This window comes from Electrona antarctica, assembly GCF_951216825.1.
Source record: "Electrona antarctica genome assembly, chromosome: 4".
Lineage (NCBI taxonomy): Eukaryota > Metazoa > Chordata > Actinopteri > Myctophiformes > Myctophidae > Electrona > Electrona antarctica.
In genome coordinates, this window is record NC_136809.1 from 30202769 (window position 1) to 30227143 (window position 24375).

The following is a 24375-nucleotide window of genomic DNA, read 5'->3' on the forward strand; positions in this document are numbered from 1 at the left end:
TAAGTGTCAGATTTTTGCTCTATGACATCACAATTGTTTCAGCGAATCTACAGTATCAGCCACCGTCAGACAGTGAGTGAGTGTGCAACTTCCCGACTATCCAGAATGACTCACTGGCCAGGTTTCGTGACATAATTATCTAGGTGTGGTCAACCCATACCCCCTCCCCCTCCCACAACAGCCTACAGGTGTTAAACAAACTATAGGGTAACTAGTGTGTCAACATCAAAAACACTTATGTCGCATTCTGAACAAGAGCGCTACACATTTAATTAAGCTTTTTAGCATTGTTAGTTCACATTACAATATTACTATTAATATATCTCCCTTGTTCATTTGATATCCACGCACACATTCTGTCGTGCTAAGGTTATTGAGCTGTAGACAGGGTGGGGTCGTTTTCAAAACGCTTGTAGTGGAGAGGGGCGGAGTTTGGAGCTGAGGTGACGCTGGGACTCATTGTTCACAGGACTGTCGGACACACAGCGATAGAAAGTAAAGTGTCCCTTCGAAAACAACTCGTACGTGGACTAACTCCCCAAATACACTTGTATTTCGACAGGTAAGATTATATTCTTCTTCCACGTTTTAAGTCTTGCTCTTCAAGTTGGCTATTTCTATTCTTGCTCTTAACGAATTTACTAGTTCCTCAGTCCGCTTTTTTGGCTCCTTTTTAGGCATAACCTACTTTAAGAGTTTTTGTCGTATGTGAGCCTGCTTTTCTCGTTGTGTTTTGTCGGGTGTGTGCAAGGCTTTTGCAATAGGCTAGACATTTAACGTACCACGTATCCTACCCGTAGTAGAGTTATATACTGTAAGGACCCTACCTGGTTGTGAATGTATGTAGTGTTTGTGGATTCGTTTCCGCATGCTGCGGCTTAAAGCCCGTCACACTCGCAGCAGCACAATGTCCATTCTCTGCTTCCAGAGGGCTGTGCTCCAAGCAGCAAGGAAAAGTTTGCCAGTAGCCTAGCTACGCCAGCCTGTGTCAAACGCTCTCTACTCGATCAGAACAAAGGTATCGATCAGTTTGACGTCACTTAAATGTCAATAGTGTGTGTGTGTGTGTGTGTGTGTGTGTGTGTGTGTGTGTGTGACTGTGTGTGTGGTCGTTTGCGTGCGTGTGTGTGCGGTCGTCTGCGTGCGTGTGTGTGTGGTCGTCTGCGTGCGTGCGTTTGTGCGCGTATGGCCCTGTCTGAGTGGCCCCCATGGACAGGAGAACATAAAATGCGCATCGTACGCACATTTTAAAAGACAATAATCAGTCCAAACTAAAGCAGATTTAACGTATTCCAGCTCTCACTCAAAGGAAAACATCCACTACTACAACAAAGTTATTTGTTATTTTAAGAAAGCTGCTATATTTTGTTTTGCCAGCAGGTATGTCTTGTAGCTCTTGCTAGCATAATATTTTGGTAGTCCAAAACATAACTATGGTGATAATAATATGTACTAGGGGCAAGGCACTGACCCCCCAACCTGCACTTAGATTTTAAATTGCTCTTTGTGTGTCAGCTAAAACAAAATAAGTATGTATACCAGGACCCAACAGCATATTTTTCTTGAGACTGTTTTGCTCAATTTAACCTTCAACTTGGCACCTCTGTTTTGGCCATGTCTTTATCATGTCATGATAGTTTTGAAAAAATTGTGAAAAGCTCACATGAGACATGACATATCATTGAAAGTGTAATGTAATGGGTTGCAGACAGTCACAGTAAATGAGCCATGTCTCCTTCCTGCTGTTTGTCCACAGCAACCCTATGGTTAACAACCTGACTTACTGTACACAATCCATAATGAATGACACTGAATAATAAATAAGTAACGATGAACAATGACACAAACGTGGTGTTTTTACAAGCCCATGATCCCCCCTCTAAGTATCCACATGCACGCAATCTTTAATCTTGAATGTATGCCAACTCTAGAGAATGTACAGTGACGAGTTCTCATCATCTGTGATGATGAACAGTTTATGTCATACTTGTCAGTCTTTTGACACAAACTTGTTCTTCAGAATTCATAAGAACACTGAATCATTCCACACCCTTTGCAATACTGTTTAGCAATAATTAACAGAATTCTACAATTTCTCATTTGACTTTATGGGAAGATCTGTTCTCCCTATCTGTTGAAATGTTCTCATCTACATGTCCTCCTTATGTGATTAAGTCACAACATGCATCCTTGGACCTTGGTCAATTTTCACATGGGGCAGTGTGGCAGTGGCATTCAAGCTTGTTTAAGCAGATCTCTGTCATAATGCCCCCCCCCCCCCCCCCCCGGGGCCTATTTGTGCCATCTACGCGTATATGCGTAGACAACCGTTTACTCCATATATGAACGCGCCATCAGTCTGTTTACCTTTTAGCATTGCTCCGGCTAGTATGGAGCTCCTCCTTCCCCACCAGCGATGCGATTTATAAATCCAGCTCCGTTAATTGAGCCTCCATTATAACAGGATTTTCAAAGCGCCGTATCTCCGCAGGTTCGAGAGCTGTCCATGGTGCGCACCCGACGATCGTAAATCATAAATTATGAGTTTGTACCGCATCGCTGAGAAAATGTAGCTGGTTGTACTGCTAGCTAAAGGCTGTGAGCTAATGCGAGTGGTGTTGTTCTCCTCCTGGAGGCCCCCACCTTCCTGTTTTACCCGGAAGGGAAACAAGCTTCGTAGAGTGGGAGCAGACGGGCGGCATATCGGCAGTGTGAGCATGCGAACACTAGATGGGGCTAAAGGAGTTTTAAGGATGGACAATGCCAGTTAGAGGACCAGAATATCTGTCTACCAGGCCAGTGGTCAGACTGGCCAACCCTGTGTGGGCCTTTGGGCCATTGTTGGGTAAATAGTTATAGTTATTATTATTTTTGCGTTTTAATGTATCAATTTTCCTGTTGGGAACGTATCATGTTAAATTCAGCACTGGCCAGCAAAAAGCCTGGTTAGAAAGGTTGTTTTAACCCATCATACATTTTTCCAGACACTCGTGGGTGCGTCCCAATAATCTGACACTCATAAATCCGACTATCCAATATTCCAACCATAGAACCCCATCCCCAGACCCTAACTGCACAGGGAAGCCACAGCAGGTGAGTCTTAACCGGCCACGTAGTCAGACTAACGGGATGTCGGACTCGTAAGTTACTACAGACATCTGTAGTATACTAGGACAGAAAAATTATAATTGACGAGCCAATCGTCCCCTCAGCCAGATCTGAACGCCAACACGGGTGATGGAACCGAGTCCCACAGCTAAAGCGAGTGGAAGGGGAAGTCACAGATGGAGACGGTAGAATTCAGACCATAAATAAACCTTTCATCCTCTGAGGTTTTTGGCTAATGCCTATTCAGATAAAGTAACAAGTCCATTTAATTTAAATTTCACTAACAGTAACGTCAATTGGAAAGAATAGTTACACAATTAATTACCACAAAAAGTAATTGCGTTACAGTAACATCTGTAACTTATAGATCCTGACACTGCATATTAGGAGGGGTCCAAAACAAACAAGTTCATTGGCACCGTGCTCCATTCTGGAACAAGCGAGCTGTTCCAGTGAATGTGTCACACAGGTTGAATTTAAGCAGGGTGTTAACTTCACTGTGCCAGAACAGAAGCATACTGCTGCCGGTTGGGGCCTCCGCTACAGACAAACGGGAGGACTACTTCAGTTAAAATGTTTTTTTTCATGTACATGATACCTAATAGATACTTTTAATATACACAACATTTTAATATTTCTCATTATCAAACAGTGAGGCAAGCCAGGGACCCAAAGTGGGTTGTGAAGTCTTATTAGGTATAGGTATAACTATAGAAATTCTTCAGTTCAGAAACCTTGTAAACATTCAATGTAGCTAGCTTAGCTTTTCAACACTAACCGATGTCCTGCATGACATTTGTGTGATGCAGGACATAAGGAGCGGTCCCCGGGCAAAAGTGTGTGTGTGTGTGTGTGTGTGTGTGTGTGTGTGTGTGTGTGTGTGTGTGTGTGTGTGTGTGTGTGTGTGTGTGTGTGTGTGTGTGTGTGTGTGTGTGTGTGTGTGTGTGTGTGTGTGTGTGTGTGTGTGTGTGTGTGTGTGTGTGTGTGTGTGTGTGTGTGTGTGTGTGTGTGTGTGTGTGTGTGTGTGTGGTGGGTTCACAGGCAACCAGCTGTGGTGCTGGTGGCACTGGCGATAATCCCTCTTCATTTTAGGCCCCCCCATCATGACACCCTCAGTTTAATTCCCTGATATTGTCCTACATTAGCATTGCAAGAGGCCGCACACCAGGAGATCCTGATTCCTCTGGATTATAAACAGGTTTCTAAACTTTGCAAAAGGAGGTTAGTTTTATGCCATGTCTCTTCTGCTGCTGACTGCTGTCCTCAACTCAGTCAGAATGTCTCTTCAGAGTGGATGTGTGCCCTCCCTCGTTATTTTTGTCCATTCTTGTCCTCTCTCATTCATTCACCCCCTCTTTCCACCGACTGAGCACTTCCTGTGGGTGATATTACATCGATATCGTGTTGTGATGGATATCGTCTGGGATTCTGAATATCATAATATGATATTCCTTAATATTGTTGTAAAAATAAAATATTGACATCAAGGTATTTGTAAGAAAATATTGTGATGTTTTTATTTTGTCTATCAACAAGCCCCTAAGTTCCACTCACTCCTTGTGCACACATGGGACCTGTTCCTACTGGCAACCAACAAAGTGTGTCTGTGTGTGTGTGTGTTACGTATGTGTTTTACATGGAGACTGAAGGGCGGAGGGAGATTAGGTTTCTCTGGTCAGGGATGATGGCGGTCTCTGTGGTTGTAAGTCAAAGGGGAAGGTGATGGTGTGTGATTTCATCATATAATCTCTCTGAGAGTTACGTTTCATCAGCTTAAGATCATAGATCCCAGCATTCTCAGACAATGCTGTTATCAAGCCAAAGCAGATGCCTCCACACGCATGCGCAGCACACACACACACACACACACACACACACGCAGCGCACACACACACACACACACTGTCCTGCTTGTAAAACCAGATCAGGCTTTAAAGTCAAGTTAGCAGGTGTGGGACATCAAGTGGAAGCACCTTCAAAACCCAAATCAATCAAATAATCTTTCGGGTGCTCATTCATAATTATAAGGATCATGTAAAAAAAAAAACTATATATATATATATATATAAAGTTGCAAGCCACATCTACTTGTGCAAACATGGGTTTTTTAGCTAAAACAACATTTATCACAGCAAAATGTATCATCAATTTTAACTGAACTCTACAGTGACTCAGTTGGTCACACACAATGCAACATGATAGGTGTGTTTTGTAAGCACATATAGGCTATGCACAGTATGCACTATGCAGTGCACCTAGAGTGAAATTAAATAAAAATCAAATTGATTGAAAGAATTAGCCCTTGACTAAGCCCCACCCACTCCACTTTGCGATGTCCTTCTCACCCATTGAGATGCATGTTAAATGACGGGATTTCTCCATATAAATAATCGATGTCAGTAGCAAGAGCTTCAAAATGTCTTCTGAATCTAGTCAACAAGGCCTGCAGTAGGCTATGCACTGGACAAATGACATCCATGACATTATTTCAATAAACTAGAAATACAAGGACATGTAAGTTGATTGAGTTGGATACTGTTTCTCCCTCTAACAGTTAGAGGGAGAAACAGTATCCAACTCAATCAACTTTAACGACAATCCGACAGGAGTTTTCATGTTCACTTGATACTATCAATAAACTGAATAAAGGCAGAAAAGCCAAAAACAAATGTTTAAAAATAAATAAAATACGGTGATAGTATTATTACCATCACCTCGGTGGGTCAGTCGTGTAACATTTCCAATTTGAATCTGTTTATGTGTTCAACAACACAGCCATGCAAAATATTAACATTGACTGCTATTCGATTGAGGTGACAAAACCCAGCAAACCAAATGACGTCATGATGACGTCCCCCGGTGACATTCATGACTAGTAGGCCAAATCACAGCCCATATGGGGATGATCTTTACGTCATTTCCAGGACGTCTTCTTCACCAGTTGAAATAATATAGCTTGGTTTGATTTGATCTGGCCCCAATCGAGACGTCACTAATTCGTCCAGGTCCTGACCGTGCTTGCTGGGAAGCTTGCCATCCTTAGCAACAGTTGCTAAACTATTGGATTGGCATTGGACAATCACTTTTGGGGTGGGGTTTAGCGAAGGGCTAATTGCTGCGAAAGTGTCTTCAGTAGTATCAATCAACTCAACATACATTATAATTTGACGACTGGATAATACCACACTATCTCCTTTTCAGACCCATGAAATGAAGGAAATTGACCCCCCCATGTTTTGTATATTGTGTATATTTTATTTAATCATTTACATATATTGCAAGACAGGGTGAAGCATGACTGATATCACTTACTACCATGATGGACAGGGATGACCCTGCCGCCCGCCACACCCAGGTGCGGACGTCCATTCACAGGGCAGGAGTGGATAGTAACTAACCTGTAATAGCAATTAGCAAAGCTTTATTTATCTGTTATTACAGTGCAATACAACTGCCACCATTTGGTAGCCAGTTATACTGGTGTAATGTGTGCTGGCCTCAAAGTGGCCCTATCAAGCTATGCTGCCTGCCTCCACTTGGCCGGACAATCGGACATTGACACTGCAGGGCCTTGCTTGGGGAAAACCTGATGCGTTTCTATTGGCTGTTGGTGCGTTACCACTACAGACGCCTCGCCTTCCTTCACACACCACATTTCTGTGTTTGTGCTTAACTGGAATGCGTAGTGGAGGCTCTGCTTTCTACTCTGTTCTGGGAAAGCACAGGGCAGCGGAACTGCAGCAGGTCATCAGAGCAGTAGCAGATAATTATGCTGAAGAAGCTAAGTTGGTGTTGGCCTGGCTGAGCCCTCCTGTGCTCCTATTACAGCCCTGCAGATGAATTATTCACCTCTGACAGTTCCCAGGGATGGATCACAGAAGGAGGACGCCTACTTAAAATGTCAAGAGGGCCTAATGGTAGTGTTCTTATATCCCCATCACTGACTCTTTTAGGATGTCGGTGTGTATCTGTGCCAAGTGCAGAGTGCCAACCCATTGTTTTCAAGTCATCTCCCATATTAAAGAAACGGTCAACAACAAAACTACTGTACTGACAGTGTGAAACCTGAAGTTATGCTGGATCCTGCATGATTTTTTACATGGCTGACATAGCTTTGGGACATCTACGTAACGAATTGTGTGTATGTGTGATCTAGATTCCAAGTCCTGACTCAAAGGAAAATGTTCTCGCAGTTTGGTGCCTGGGCGGAGCAGTAAATTCTCAACACATGGATTCTGATGAGTCCTGTGGTGGTGGTACACCCCCTATCTTCTCCTACTCATCCTTCTCTTAATTACACTCCAATGACAGGCTGAGAGAAGGGAGGAGAGAGCGGGTGTGGTGGAGATGGAATGCTAAGTGTTGAGGATGTTTTACTTGTTGGACACACTGTCTATTAGCAGAGGACCAACGACTTCTTGAAGAGGGGAGAAGATTGTATTTGTGTGTGCACGAGAGGTGCTTTGCTTGATGCGATGCGATGCATGCATAGGCCTAGTTGGCAGTAGTCTAGACAGATCTATTTCTGATTCCATGGCTTTAGGCTTGAAGCAGCTTATCCTCAGCAGAGTTGTGCATTGCATGTCATCCTCTTGATTGTCACTGAAATGTCCAATAAAGCTTCAGAACTAATCTAAAAGAAAATACAGCAGCGGCCCATTTACAATATGCTGACTATGTAACTTTGCTATGATCTCTACTCTGGTGAGACATATTCACTGCTTTCTCTCCCCTCCCATATTGCACATTGTACCATGTGATGACACCTTCAAGTCATTGCTAGACTCTCTGGACTTAGAATTTTGCTCTCCTCTCCCAGGCCCGAGGAGCCTCCTATCTCTTTGAAATTTTTATTACCCATCAGTTCAGCTCAGCGTTCACTAGCACAGCCATGCGAGGCAGTGAAACTTCTGTGCTACAGCAACACAGCCAGAGTTTAGTGAAGCAGGACTGTAGGTCACTGGTTCAAATCCTCAAGCTGGCTGATAATATCTGGGTGTGGAGAGCGAGAGGGAATAGGGGTTTAAAGCAAAATGGCCAGCATCACTGTGGGAATATATATGGTCAATGAGAAACATCCCCTTCCCTCCATCCAAATACCTTAATCAAGTGTAATGGCTCAGAGCTCAGCATCTGAGCTCACATTGTCACTTCTGAGGCTGAAACCAAATCCAGCAAGAGCCTATATTCTACTATGCCTATGCTATCTTCTTCCCTCTCTGCCTTTCATACTAGCTGTCAATAAAATAGAACAAGTTAAGGGGTGTGGAGTGCCCACTTCCATGCAGCAGGCCGTTTTAAGACGGAGCCATCCAAGTTGGCCAGTGAACAAACAGAGCTGTCCAGGGTGCAGCCTGCAGCCCTGTCTCTCTGTGGATGGATCCAGCAGAGACACTTGAGAGCCAGGCTTCCTATTCGCAGTCACACTAGTCAATGGGATAAAGCTGCTACTCTTTGCTCTCCCCCACTGCCCCAGCCCAAGATGCAGAAGTAACTGGGACACAGAAGCTCTGTGTTTGTGCGCACGGCCGCACGCATGTGTGTGCGCTCGTGCATGAGCACGTGTGCATGCTATATCAGTGGTTAAGATCATTCTTTTCCTTCCTATACCCTCCACCAAACAACATGAGGGTTGGGGCAGGGGCATCCTGCCTAATCATCTTCCATGTAAAAGGGCATGTCAATGACTTCCCACTTATTATTGCATGCTTACTGAACTTGCTGCACAGCTCTTATTTTTCTCCAGTTCCCCACCAAATACATTATAACATGGATAGACTAATGGCAGTGTAAATGAATGGTGGAATGTTACGATTGGACAGGACACTCACTCACTGCTGTTATGTTGATTGTGACTTCCCTGGTTAGAGTAGAGATTCGAACATCTGTGGATATACATCCCCCATATGTATATTTTTCCCCACATTCTATAATGAGGTCATATAAAGAATTTGGTTTTGGTAGTGGTGAGAGTGATTTTATGTGAAACAATATTAACATGTACGTGTCAAGGAGCCAGCTAATAGGTGGTTCTTCTGGCATCTGGTTAGGATGTCTCTCGAGCATCTCCCTAGGGAGGTCCTGGGGGTGCAGCCGATGCACACGCAGATCCGACACATCAAAGGTCCGACATGCGGAAAAAACAGTCGGACATGCAGTTGAACATGCGCTGCTCCCATGCTTGCGGTTATGGTTAGGTTAGGGTTTGAGGTAGGTTGTCGGTCTAATGACATGTCGGACCAATAGTAAAGCCTGTACCCCCTCAATGCACGCCCCACTGGAAGGAGATCCCTGGGAAAACCAAGGATGAGATGGAGGAATTATATTTCCAAAATCAGCCAGGAACGCCTTGGGATCCTCCAGAATGAAGTTACTAATGTTGCTGTAGAGAGGGAAGTCTGGAGCTCTCTGGTGGAGCCGTTGCCCCCGCAACCTGACTACGGATAAGCGGTTGAAGATGGATGGATGTACGTGTCATAGACATACAGATTTACTGAAATATGTGATGGACCTTATGTGAAGTACTATGTTGCTGTGGTCTGTCCTGAGGACATGTTGCTTGAAGCTTCACAAGGTCTACTCCCCCCCCCCCCCCCCCCCCCCCCCCCCCCCGACCTGAACCCCCCCCCCAGTCTTTATCTCGCCCTCCTCGTAATCTGATCTCGTTCTGTACTTACACATCTCCTAAGAGACAACTCACATTTCCTTTTGATTTACAGCGGGACTCCAGTGGGAATAAACAACATGAATTAACCACCAGTTTGTACAGACTCTACTACAGTACTATTCTGTACCCACTGACCTGATTCAACTCTCACCTCAAAGTGCTTTTAATGCATTGACATATCTAGGGCTATGTATATCACTGCTTTATTTATTGTTTATTTTATGAATATGAACAGTTGGAGGAAATGGTGAGAGATTATGTTCACTACATTTAGAATGTTTTGGCAAATAGTCATTTAGCTTTGTGACTTAAATTGAGCGCAACAATAAAGTTGGTTTCAGTTCCCAGGGCACCGCACCAGGCACCGCATGGGTCAGAGTCATAGCATTCATAAAATATTCATTTGATCCTAGACCTAGAGAGGTAATGAAAAGAACAAGGATAAGTGGACAATTGTGGCAAGAGAAGAGTTCTGGCAGTTAAACTCTTAACAGGCTGAAGTTAGCTTTTTTCCTTGTACTGTATGTGAACCTGGTCGACAACTAGCCTAACTGTCTTGAACATTTTCTGCACTTCATATCACTCATTTGATATGCCCCCTGAATGCAGCTTACTAGATACTCCTGTTGTGTTCTTGAATTTAGGGAATGTAGCCCTTATCTTAGTGCGAATGGCAGATGGAATATTCACAATATTTCATCAGTCATGAAAATTCCAAACTGTATATTGCACAAGTGTACAACAGCAGTGTTTCATTCTTCATTTTCCACAATGTGATACTGTTCAGGGTTCTTCTTGGCATGTCCATATTGCTGCCAGCTGGATTCTGTTACAGAACATATTGATGAATTCTCTCCCAAAGACTGATGTCTTTCCCCCCAGTCCTTTCCTTGGATCGGACCCTTTGAACAAAGTCATAGAAAGTAGATTGTGATGACAACAATCTATGAGCACAGTAAATCTTATCACAAAGGGATGTTGAATACTTTGGCCCTGTGATTCTGACCTTTTTGTATATGCTATTTATTGCAGGTATTCTATAGCTATATTGTATATAAATTCAATTTTATTGTTCCATTTGTTATATAGGTTACTCTTTTTAAGAGCATTGAGCTGAATGATTAAATGGAAACCTCTGTGTAATGTATGGATGAATGGTTAAGACCTTTGCCTCCAGAGACCCTCAGTCACACAACCTTCCTCTTCCTCGTCTCCCTCAGCTCTCAAAACGATACAAAGGGTGTATTCTCTGACTACAAATTATATTATATACAATATTATGGGCCAGCCCATAATAACCCTGTGATGACCGTGATGGTGAAACCTCGAATGGACCTTGATGACCACGATTTCCTGTCACAAATAGAAATAATACAATGCATCCATTAGCCGCACACCACTTCACATCCTCACTTATTGATTTATAGCAAACAGCTAGCCAATTAGCCCCCGGTGCTGCTCCTAGACAACAGAGCCTGTGTGTGTGTGTGTGTGTGTGTGTGTGTGTGTGTGTGTGTGTGTGTGTGTGTGTGTGTGTGTGTGTGTGTGTGTGTGTGTGTGTGTGTGTGTGTGTGTGTGTGTGTGTGTGTGTGTGTGTGTGTGTGTGTGTGTGTGTGTGTGTGTGTGTGTGTGTGTGTGTGTGTGTGTGTGTGTGTGTGTGTGTGTGTGTGTGTGTGTGTGTGTGTGTGTGTGTGTGTGTGTGTGTGTGTGTGTGTGTGTGTGTGTGTGTGTGTGTGTGTGTGTGTGTGTGTGTGTGTGTGTGTGTGTGTGTGTGTGTGTGTGTGTGTGTGTGTGTGTGTGTGTGTGTGTGTGTGTGTGTGTGTGTGTGTGTGCGCGTGTGCGTGCGCGTGCGTGCGGGCGGTACTGAATGAGGGTATGTGTTGGGTGGAGAGGGGTTAAGAAGCTGTCCCCCAGAGAGTGTGGGACCAAAATTATCAAGCCAGGGAGGGGGAGAGTGGGTGGATGGATGGGGCAAAAGAAAGAGAAGACTAGTCTGAGGTGATGAATTGGCACGGAAAGAAAGGGATGGTCAATGAAGAGAACAGATCAGTTTTCATTCTTGAAGTGGCCTGCACCTTTGATTCTAGCTTAGAGGAAGCCTTTATGACCAAAGTCATTAAATACCAGCCGCTCCTCCAGACCATCATAGAGCTAGGCTATAGGTGCAATCTACAGCAGCCTAGGACATGTATATAGTTTGGCTGTAAGAGGCTTCCAACAACTTGGGATGCCAAAAAAACAGCTAAACGGCGTGCGAAATTCTGTGCAATCTCTTCTATCGGTAGCTGCCAAATATGACGAAGACGCTGTTACTTGTACCCCTGGGGCGACTGTGGCTCAAGAGGTAGAGCACTTTGAGCTGTATTTCATGTCATGATTCATGAAAGGTGCTACACAAATATAGTAAATATTACAAAGAAATGTACCCAGGTGACCTATAACGGTCCATTTGACTCATTTGGATACATTTTGGGTTAAGTTATACTTTCAGAGCTAACCAACTCTTTTTTTTTTAATCTGTTTGTGTGGTCTATATCTGTCTGTTTTCTCTCTGTCTGGATGGACTGTGGGGTTGTAACGGGAACTGTCCTACTAGTATCTTCATCTGTATTCTCATCTTTGGCTCTTGAATCTACTCTTACCTACCTGTGCCTCTCCTGTATTATATAGACACGTAATTTTGCATACAGGTATTTACAAGGAACAGGTGCATAGAACAACAACAACATTGAATACAACTTAGTGGTCTTGTAAGTGAAGACAATGAGCGGCATTGTCTTCACTTACAAAACCTTATTTAAGGTAGAACAACGTTCTTTTACAGCAGATGTGATTGGGATTAAATTAGTGTGCAATGGTACTAGTATTACTAACTACACTATTGTTTCTAGTACTAAATTAATTATTGGTATAATACTAATCATCTTCATTTTGCAGTTTTGATAATGGCAAGCTGGAGAATCAATATTATGTTAATGTAAAAGAAATACAATACTGCATGCCAAGGGGAAAATTATATATAGGCTAGAAGCCTCAAATCAGTGTTTTAAGAAATTATTAAGAAGATGAAACAAATTTATGACGGGGAGGAGAGGTACCAAAGCCTAGCGGGCCTGGACGGCTGGATGGATAACTATCTCATGTGAGTTGTTGGTCGAGGTTATGCGACATTCTGGAACCCATTCAGCTTAATCACCACCACCCCACCTGGTCCCCCCCAATCCTGTTAATTCATGCTGGGGCAGCGTGACTTTGGGTAGAGTTTATTTAAAAGGTCAGACACCACAGAGAGAGTAGGTCACTTGGAGAGTGATAAACGTCACTGGCCTAATTTAAGCTTTGTCGCACAGCGTCGCAGGAAATAGCACATTCGTTTGCAGATCCGTTATTTTCGTCAAGCAACACAATCATGCATTGATGCATAGTCTACTGTAAATGTGGCTCAGCTGTACAGTCTCACTGGTGAGAAATACAAACGTTGCAATACGGCAGCCTCACCCCCTCTGGCGCTTGGGTGTATTCAGCAGAATACAGCCTCACTCACACACACCCCTACACCCTGCATGGACACACCTTTGAGCTGGGGTTCTGTCACTGCTGTCTGTGGAGACACGCCCTGTTTGAAATGCCTGTGGGGTGGAGAGAGGTGTGTAGTCAGTTGTTAGATTGTTCCAGTCTGTCATTGTGTGACTTTAGTCTTCAACAATGACCCAATGTTAATGTCACTGCTGTGACTGGAAGTGTAAATAAGAGTTTACCTCAGCCTGTATTGGTTTGAGAGAATGTTCGGAAATTTGTGTGTGTGTGTGTGTGTGTGTGTGTGTGTGTGTGTGTGTGTGTGTGTGTGTGTGTGTGTGTGTGTGTGTGTGTGTGTGTGTGTGTGTGTGTGTGTGTGTGTGTGTGTGTGTGTGTGTGTGTGTGTGTGTGTGTGTGTGTGTGTGTGTGTGTGTGTGTGTGTGTGTGTGTGTGTGTGTGTGTGTGTGTGTGTGTGTGTGTGTGTGTGTGTGTGTGTGTGTGTGTGTGTGTGTGTGTGTGTGAGACAGGTTGAGGGAGAGGTGAGGAGTCCATGTTTCGTCTTTCAGGATTTATGGGAGCAGGACAGATTGAATATGCCAAGTTAGTGTGGAATCTCGCAGCAGGATTATAGTGCTGGGAGCCAAATGCTCTCTGACTGCCTCTCTCTCTGTGTCTGTATCACTCTCACACAGTTAAGACTAACTTATAAGTCATTATTTGCTCGCTGATAATAGCTACAGGGAAAAAATGCTACAGGAAGACCTGTTATTTTCTATGAATGACTGTCACATGCTGATATGAATGTTTTATTCAGAAAGCATACAAAACTCACTGTCATCTCTCTCTTCTATTGCTCTCGCCTGTTGCTGTTCATACTTGTCCACACTGAGTATTTGCACTGACGCACATTCCTTTTCATTCTGTACTGTAGCCAGTGTGTGAGCAGCCCCTCTATATCAGCAGTCATCCTCACTGCCAGGAGGAGTAGTTAATCGGCTAATCGGATATACTTTTCCGGAGAAAAGTATGGCTCACTTAATTGATAGATTTTATGACCAAAAAAAATCTATTTAGAATCTAGGAAAATAAAATGGTGGACTGGATTGTTGGGATGTGTAACATGAACGTGATTTGTGGGAGATTGGTGTGGTGGTGGTGTGGGGGGTGTAATGATCCCAGGTGCAGTGAAAAATGAAAGCATATCACTCATTAACTGTGCCACTGGTGGGAAGAGAGCAAGGTCCACTTCAAACCGCACAGCACAACAAAGAGCTCTATATATCAGCTAAACATTGGTTAGTGGCAGCCTGCCTGGCAGGGATGGCCTCAGTGTTCATGATCAACTCGCCAGTCGGGAAGGTTCAGTGCTTTATTATTGGTCTGTAAGGGACTGTACAGGCTGCCAGACAGGCTTCACAGTAGACGTAAATGAGTAAAAGGGTGAACCATTGAAAGCGTTTGCAGTAAAAAGGGGAAACAAATTATTTAAGCAACAGTACAGTAGCTCATCTGAAATGTTGATAAGTGGTGCATATAAATGATGTCCTGTTGTGTGTTTGTATGGCTGAGGTCCAGTCGGACTCTGCCCACAATGTCCCAGCCTGCCTGTCTGCTCTCTGCCGTTGGTGTTCTGTATCAGCAGAACAATCTATACAGTCCAAGAGAGAGAGGGCACAGTCATCAGGACTGATAGACCATGGAGGGATTGTGTGTGTTTCAATGCATTTTTATGATCGTATGGGGAGGAATGAAAGTAAGTGGGTGTGTCAGGTTGTATTAATGACATACATGCGTGTATACGAGGCCTAGAAAGACAAATGGTCAAAAAGAATGGAATGAACCAACACGGATCGAGGCAGAGCATCACAAAGCCATCTGATAGGCCAACTGATAAAACAACTACAGTAGAATGACTGAGTGGGCACTGGGCACAGACTTTGTGTTACCTAGGCAACGCACAGGGTGTGGCTCGCCGCTGCAACAGTTGCCTAAATTCTCAGCCTCGCCCAGAAAAACAAAAGACTACACAAGCACTGTGATTGTCTGACAACAGAGCAGTACTGCCACTCACTGGCCTTGGTATTGATGTATGAGTCTGACTGCATAAAATAAAAACAAAAGTACTAACTACACCCACACAACATGGTTAAAAGTTAGGCAAAATGTTAGCCTAAAGTAACTCGACTAAGTAAGTAATAAACGTCGGAGAGGCCGCAGAGCGCACAGCGCAGCAGTCCCAGTTTCGCAATGTGTCAGACCAACGTACATGGCTACCTCAACTAGCCAGACAATTGGATGGGGATATCCATTTGTCCAACTTAATCACTCTTCAAAAGTAATCTATTTAGAGACAGTAATCCATGTAAAAAGGACAAAAAACAAAACATGACACAGACATAGGAACTGACCAACCAACCACTGACCTCCTTAGACCAACCATGGATTTCATTTGTAGCTGAGCCAATCAGATGCTTTCCTCTGGCAAAACCCAGACATGTTGACTTGTGACTGAGATCCTCTGTTGCTGGAATTGATTATGTAAGATGTCTGACCCTGTGAATCTACCAACTCTTTGGCAGTACACAAAATGCACCACACTAAAGACAGTGGCAGCCAGGATAACAAAGAATAAGGGGAAGGGACTTAGGCTAAAAGCCTAAAACCAAAGAACAGTGTGGCAGGTCATCGTTTTGGAGTTTGTAAGGCTCTAAGAGGTGTTTAATGCACTGTAATTTATATTTGTGAAAGGCAAATGTGACTCGCTCATGTAGGGACAGATGTTTTAGGTGCTTTAGATGTGAGACCCTCCCATTGACAACCCAGCTCAACACAATCAGAGCAAGTTTTTAGTGTACTAGAAATCTTATCCTTAGCCATGGTGAGTCAGGGAGTTCCGGTACCTTGTAAGCTGATGTGTACAGGGAGCACAGACAGTCTTTATTGGTGGTGGTACAGTGTTGTGCTGCAGGGCCTCAGGCTAAGTGACTACTTGCCTGACTCACCACTGCTGCTGCTTGAGTTCCACAGACTCACTGGGACGTGCAAGTAGGTTCAGCATGAGATGTATGTGGTTTGAGTATGCACGCTGACAGACACACTCACGACTCAGACAGGCATGCACGCACCCTCATACATCCACATACACACAGATGCATGATGTGGAATTGTAGTTGCATAGGAGAATGTTGTTACTTGCCAGTGACTCACCAGGACAACCGAGAGTTGCAGAGATAAGCACTTATTATTAGAGGGGAACAGACACACAATGTGGAAACTCTCTCTCTCACACACATACACACGCATACACACTAGCAAACACATGGAACACCCAATTCCTTTCCAATCGTTTTCCCTCTGGAGAAACAGGCCCCAGCAGGGGCTACAATGAAACACACACACACCTATCGCAGCTCCTGCACATGCACAGTTGTTGTAGAAAGAAACCCCAGAATGCTTTCCTGACTGTGGGAGAGAAACATAAGATGAGACATGTCCCTGTGCCAGGCCCCAGGGCACAAAGCAAGGGAGTGGTACTTTCACTAACACCTCTACAACACCAAGCAAACCAGATCTACAGAACAGCTTGGTTTCCTTTCATTAGTTTGTATGAATCTTTCTTTTCACTTAATCTTTGATCTGATACAATTCGTAATCCTGTAAATACACAAGATGATGTCTGAGGCATTGTGAACAAATTCCAAGATAGCAATTTCACTGCGAACGCATCACGACTCATGAGCCAGCATGCCAGGCTGCTGTTACGCTCCAACTTGTTTAGTAGAAAGAATTTGACTTCCAGATGGGAGACTGATCATTTTAATTCTTTTGGCATGAGCTGATTGTGCTTTCCACAAGCTGTGACCAGTCAGCTTACTGTTTTAAACTGTAAGCATGGGAAGAAAAGGATATCTCTTTGGTTTATGGGAGCTGTGTTGTTGGGAGTCAGTCACTTTGCTATTAGGTTGGAAGTGTAGTTACGCAATTCATGTAAAACATTTTAAAGGTTGGACTATATGTGTTCTTGAATGTTCTCACACACCCTTTCCTCTCAGATTGGGCTAATAACTAGTAATTAAACTTTTAAATAGGCTAACCCTTTGTAATAAAATATATAATTTACAAGACAGTATAACTATTACAATTAACATTACATTACAATTAATTGGGAAGTATAACTTAAAAATCACACCCGTGTGAACTGAGTGGTGTAAGGTCTTATATAGACTGATCAGCTGTGGTCTGACGTAATGTCTGACGTAATGAAATCACACCTGTGTGAACTGGGTGACCATAGCAACCGTGCTCATTTTTTGAGCACAGACAGACAGACTAACAAAGCCAGTTGTAGGAGTGGTTTACACCACTCAACTAACAAAGCCAGTTGTAGGAGTGGTTTACACCACTCAAAAAAACAGAGAAAAAATAGACATGAAAAGCATGAAATCAAAGGCTCTTTTTATGTGGGTCTTTATTAAGAACATAAACACGTTCAAAGTTGTGCGTTTTGTTCTGTTGATGCTGGAGTGTGTTCGTAACTTAGCAGCCTGTATGGGGCCCTTTGAGAGGGAGGTTTTCAGTGACTCAAAGTCTCAAAATAAGAAGAGTCAAAAATAGTCGGAACATGGCTGCAAAATGGGTGCATGATGCAACAGACACGGATGCATTAAGTAGGTTAGAATGTCATTTTTACATCTACTTGTTTTCTTGTCATTTGGTCGACATAAATGACTCACTTCACTGCATTTAAACGTTTGAAGTTCTCAGCTGACACGTCGCCTACTGTGAAATAAGTGCAACTGTAGCTGGAAAGGTCAAACCATTCCAGGCAGCCAATACAATCAAAGCCATTTGGCAGTGCCCAGAGACACTATTCATGATTCTAGACAGATTCTGTGCTATAAGAAGAAATATTCAGAGAGAGAGAGAGAGGGGAAGAGAAAGAAGTTTTTGTTTAAAAAATAAGGCATATTATATTTACAGCAAACATGATGTGACCTGGGTTTGAGACTAAAGCCAGATTGATGCTTTGACAACATATAGTGGTGAAAACGTACCGGTATGTATTTTCAACTAGCCCCCCCCCCCCCCCCCCCCCCGCACACTTCAACTGTTCAATGTGACGTTTTTTGTACACACCATATCATTGAAACTGAGGTAAATTGTGAGCAGTTGAGCACTGAACAGACACTTGGCCCCAGGCCCCCACATTTTTAGTTAAATGTTCCCAAACAGTAAACCGGATATACTTGTTGCAAGTCAGTGTCACGCACCTGTTGCTTTGCTCCTCAACACACACACGCACACACACACGCACGCAGTCACGCACACGCAGTCACGCACACGCAGTCATGCACACACAGTCATGCACACACACAGTCACGCACACACACAGTCACACACACAGTCACACACACAGTCACGCACACGCATTCAACACACACATTTACCAGACATACTCTCATAAACATTCATATGTTGAACATACAACAAACAGCCACACAGACAATCGTATTCACCACACACTCGGACTGACACGCGTCAGCAGTATGCCAGTAATGTCCCTAGCAAAGAATGCTGTCCCTCCAGTTTCACTCCCAACACCACAAACATCTGAGGACATCGTGGCTGCTTAACAGTGTACACATTGTTAACACTAATTTTGAGTGCACAGCCTTTGTAATGTTGAACGAGAGCAGCAGCATGTTTAGAAACATACAGAACAATGAATGAGTATTTGTGAGATACTACAAGTAAGACGCGTAAACGCGGGAAGCTAACAAAGCTGTTGTGGCAGTCTGACACACACACACACACACACACACCTAAGCCCTCTGGTGGCGGGCGGGTGGTGTTACAGCGTGACACACAGACAGACAGACAGACAAGCTAGGCCGGCTTCTATAGTAATTGCTCACTTCGTTCGCAATCACTTTGTTTGCAACAATAGAGTGCATTGGGCACACAGGTGGAGAAAAGATATGCTAAAAAGAAAAAACACATTTTAGGTCAAACGCTAAGTAACTACACCAAGAAGCTAGGGGGGTATCAATTGCCTTTATGGACCCCCTAATTGACGCCCCTTGACATAAAACCCTCCCACCCATCCACCCCTGTTGGAAAATAAGAAGTAGGAAAAACAGAATGATGAATAGAGCCTGTGGTTTAGTGGTTAGATACAGAATCCAATCCCACTAGTGTGCCTTCCTGCTGTGCCACATTTTCACTACCATTACAATGACTATAAATCTTCCATCTTTATAAACTTGTATAGATACAAATTTTACAAACGATGTTCCTCATCATGGCCACGTACAAGAAACGGAGACACGGGGGTGTTACCAGAGTGTTGTCTCACGTAGCCAACCCTCCAAACTCACTCCACTCCCAATGGAGGTCTGGAGAAAGTGAATAGAATGAGTGAGATAAATGTATTAAAACATTGGCTGAGGTATGTGCACTCTGCACTGCACAAAATAAACAAACCCGGCACACATCAACAGCTTTTGTTGGTGTTACATTACTTGCTGCAGTGAGTCGCCGTGTTTGTTTCACCGAGTACTAGTTTCATGCGGGTTCTATTGATGTGCACACCTGAGTGAGCCCCTCCCCCTTGGTCCTGCCCCCTAAGACATTTTCACTTCACCATACCCCAAGCTTTCTTTCTGAGAACTCAAGCCTAGGATCCGAGGTTATTGTGGGGATGACCATTGAAGCTGTTCGGACCTGGAACGCCAGAGGCAAAATAATAGAAAATTAAGTCAAGCACCATGTCACTTAGTTCATACAGCAAAACATGCATTTGATAGATGTCCTGAATACAGACCGTAACATTCTCTGCGTTAATTTAACCATTTAGGTTAAATTGAGTTGAAGTAGCGCTGAGGATTTGACTGTGCATGCTGTAAGAATGAGATTAGAAGTAAGAACTTGTTGATGGGACATGGGAAGCATGCATACTGTGAATAGTAAGGCATTTTGGAATTTGAAATCAAGAACCAATAAATAGCTGAGGTTGTGGTATTTGTGTGGTGTTTTTGGGGGGTTGTGAGTAAGGGGAGGGGAGGTGGCATGTGTGTAAGTAAGTGTGTCATGGACACACAGATACACTGTTGAGTCGAAACCTAACAAGCTGGTTCCTGATGCGTCAGCAACAGGAGTGTAACTCCCACGGTTGTTATGGGTGGTGGCTGGGGTCAAAGTTCAAGCTGAGATGAGAGGTTGGCATTCCTGTAACACAGCTGTCTCCCCTCCCGTGCCTCATACACGCTCCTCTCCCATAGGACAGTAGGACACCCACTGCTGCTAAACTCTGTGCTTTTTTGGAATATTTCAGTGCTTAAATATATTTTTGTTGTGACAGTATGTTGGTATCCAACTATCCAATTCCCAAATTGGCTTTAATAAAACAGCAGAGGTACTGTATATTGCATGTACCAAGTAGTCTGCGTAGTACTGTATGTATCAGAGCATGGTTTTGGTAGATTCTGATTCCTATTCTGAGATGGTTGTTGTACCTGGGTGGTGTAAACTGAATGATGGGGACAGACGAGAAGAAAGAAGAGGAAGTTGTTTGATTCCCAGCCACGGTGCCTCCGGCTTGGTCAGATGCTCCAATTACATATTAGACCTTTCCACAGTGGTCATTTTGATGGGTAAACAGTAAACACCAGCTTAAGGTATAACATTAATGGTGGGTTTTTTCACTTCGGTGTTAGCTCACATGCCTTTATTACCCATCAGCTGTGTCGCAGCATTTATCTGTCAAAATTAGAGTTGTCCCAATACAGATACTGGTATCGGTTACTCGGGCCGATACCACCCTCAAGTACTCGTACTTGGTACTTGGAACCGGCCCCGATACTCTGACCCGAGTACCAAAACATCAAATTGACACTAGGCTGAACGAATGCAACGGCAGTAACTTTGCCCCAACACTGCAGCAAATTGCCAAAAACACCTGATCTACAAGCATAAATGACAACTGACAAGTGTATGCATGACAATGAAATTAAATTGTGAAAAAGGGGGTAAAATAAGTGGTTACTCAATGAAAATAAAAAGTACTCTTATCGGTACTCTGTATCGGCGAGTACTAAAACTGAAATACTTGTACTGGCATCGGGACAACTCTAGTCAAAATGTATGCTGTGGAAAAGGTCCTTTGGCAGTGTTCGTATGTATGATGCCAGTCCTTGTTGCTGAGCTAGTGACCTCTGCTGGGGGCACCCGTTCAGTGGGGAGGGCATCTGTGGGAGATAGTGCCAACTTGCACTTTCCAAATGAAAAAAGAAGGGGCCTAGCTGTGAATTAATTTGTATCGGAGGAGCCACATGGTGTCTAAATGAGAGAGAATGGGGGGGGGGGGGGGGGGCTGCCAAAAATAGAAGGAAAGAAAGGTTACTGAGGTGAACATAGTTGAAACACATCCCCTTGGTCAGTGTTCTTAAAAAATACTCTGGTATTGAACTTTAGCCAATATATTGCACCATATGTCAGATATTGAGTTGAAGCCTTGACCCTGTGTTGTTGATGATTCAGTGTTGTATGATGTCTTTGAAGACAGAGTTGCTTGACATACAAAAAGATACAGATACTAGGTTGGGACAAGATTCTAATCCAACAATTTATTTTGTATCATATTGTGGCCAGCTTTCTTGAGTGCTCTGAGTGAGTCTACAGTATTATATTACATATCTGTACAGAGTTCTATTACAATAATTCCACAATTCTTATTCCATCTTTAAAAAATATTCTTCCTCTTTTGTGTCTTCCAGGTTTTCTCCATTGCTGTTGGTTTGAGCCCACAAGGCTAGAATGGAAATGCAAAGTAAGTTTGTTTTATTTTCATTCAAATATGTTCTTGCATGCTGGCCTGGACCTGTCTACATCGCTTCTCTTTCAGTTCATAGTATTATGGTCATTGTGGTGTTCTACATAGGCTCTTTTGGAATGTACAATGTAATCGTGGACTGGAGTACTGTTTTGATATTATCAAAGTCTCCATACTTAATCCAATTAAAAATGGTTGCAGCTGTTGAATGGCCCTTTTATGTTTGTATTGTCTGCTAACTAACAACGGAGCAAATTAGAATGTCATAGTCATAATTACTTCATAGTCAATCATAATTAAAAATAAATGTTTGTAGCTCCTGGACCTGTATCGATGCATAACATTTAAACGGTTTTCAGGCGTAAGCTCAGAGATGGTTGGTTTTGGGTATGGTATGGTCAGGGGAAGGATCTGGGAAGTCAGATAACACCTGACCTCAAGCTCCTGGAGGTTTTAGACATTGGGACCGTGAATCAGCTGTTGTCTATTTTCCTTCACTCAAAATGGCCCTCTCTTCCTGTTTGCCAGTGGCTGACCCTGAAAGTGTGGTGAAGGTGTCCGAGTGGCAGCAGACGTACTATGGCACAGACTCTGGTATCCAATCTGGTGCCACTACAGTCAGAGACGATGACGCAACAGAGTACAGCACCTCCACCAAACACTACACTGTCAGTACGACTGTCACAGGAGGTGACCCGCGTGGTAAGACGCACACACGCAGATGCACACACTTGACTCTTCACAAATGCACACACCCTTGGATAGCGGCAACACCAAACCGCACACAGTCACAATCTGCTCTCACAGCCACAACGAATGACCAGTGTGTTTGATGATGCGAGCATCTAATACTTTTAGTGTGTCACGCCTTAACTCTTTTCATGTCCTTAAGTCTAATTTGTTATTCTTTATCAAACATTATTTGAAAGTCTTTTGACTTTCTCATTTATTTACTGGTTTAATGGGTTGTTTGTGAAAGACAAGAATAAAACGGCTATATAATCGGAACACAGCTAAGAGACTTGTGTGAGAAACAGGTGGCCAAGAAAGAGAAGGGCATTATTACCCAACCTGACCGTGTTCTGTCCAGTGAATTCAGAGTAATGAACCTCAGGCTGGTGCCATCTCAGGAAAATAAAGCTCTACTCACAGACAGTTCTTTATTCCTTCCGCTAACAGGCTATTAAACTCTGACAGTAGTTAAATGTCTGTTGCATTCCTTGAACTCTGTTATTTATATGTAACTATGACAACATTTTTATATTCTGTGTTGTCAATAATGTTTATTTTAGTTTTAATTGTTTGCTGCTGCTCGTTGTTTCCTTATGTTGACTGTGTGTGTGTTTATCAGTTTCCTTTGACGTGTAACTGCATTGCCAGTGAATCTTTGTGTGATTTCTGTGGCCTGGGTTTGTTGCAAAATGAACTGCCCTTTTGGATGAATAAAAAAATCTGAATCTGACCTTTTCTGGCCCAGGGATGGACTACAGCTGAAAATGCACATATTTACAGTGATGTTGATTAATGTTCACTATCCCCGTAAAAACAGAATAATAAGTAAATTAAATTGACCTAAAGACACATATACACATGCATACTGTCCAATCCCAACTTTTGTTTTATTCTGTCCATCTGTTCCCAGAACTAGAGTCCCAGTATGCCATGACCAGAGCCCAGCGAGTGCGGGCGGCCATGTTCCCAGAGACTGTGGGCGAGGGCACAAGCATCTTGTCCACGCAGACTGACGCTTCCCAGATGACCAACGTGCAGCGCCTGGCCGAACCATCACAGCTGCTGAAGACAGCCATCATACACCTGATTAACTACCAAGATGATGCAGAGCTGGCCACGCGCGCTGTGCCTGAGCTTACCAAGCTGCTCAATGATGAAGATCAGGTGAGGAACACCAGAAAAAGACACACGGATAGATAAGATGATGTCTGGTGGACAGTCCAAAACAGCTGTACCTTGACATTTTTTATCATCTATTTCCCCTGTCTGGGTAACAAAGCATTTTAGACTTCATTTTAAGCTCACTGCTCAAGTTTTGATGCGTCATGAGCTTGTGGATCTGCTATTTTTTGAAAATGTTTACATTTTTCACCTAGAATGACATGCCCAAAATAGGAACGCCAGGGTTAATGTGTTTGGCCTTGATTTTTGTACATCTATTAATAACGTCTCTCCTCACTCACTCAGAATAGTCTAATGAATGCGTTAATACTTGTTGACTCCATGGCTGACAAATGCCATC

At 43.4% G+C, this 24375-nt stretch overlaps 1 protein-coding gene across 1 annotated transcript in view; it reads left to right on the forward strand.

Moving 5' to 3' along the window:
• Positions 1 to 221: 221 nt before the first annotated feature.
• The window catches only part of LOC306922388 (junction plakoglobin-like), a 34990-nt gene continuing 10836 nt past the window's right edge, over positions 222 to 24375 (forward strand). Inside the window, exons 1-4 of the mRNA XM_079499943.1 lie at positions 222 to 562; positions 22066 to 22118; positions 22650 to 22823; positions 23764 to 24017. Coding sequence (XP_079356069.1) covers positions 22106 to 22118; positions 22650 to 22823; positions 23764 to 24017 — 441 coding nt within the window. The 5' untranslated portion in view covers positions 222 to 562; positions 22066 to 22105. The remainder of the gene's footprint in view (positions 563 to 22065; positions 22119 to 22649; positions 22824 to 23763; positions 24018 to 24375) is intronic.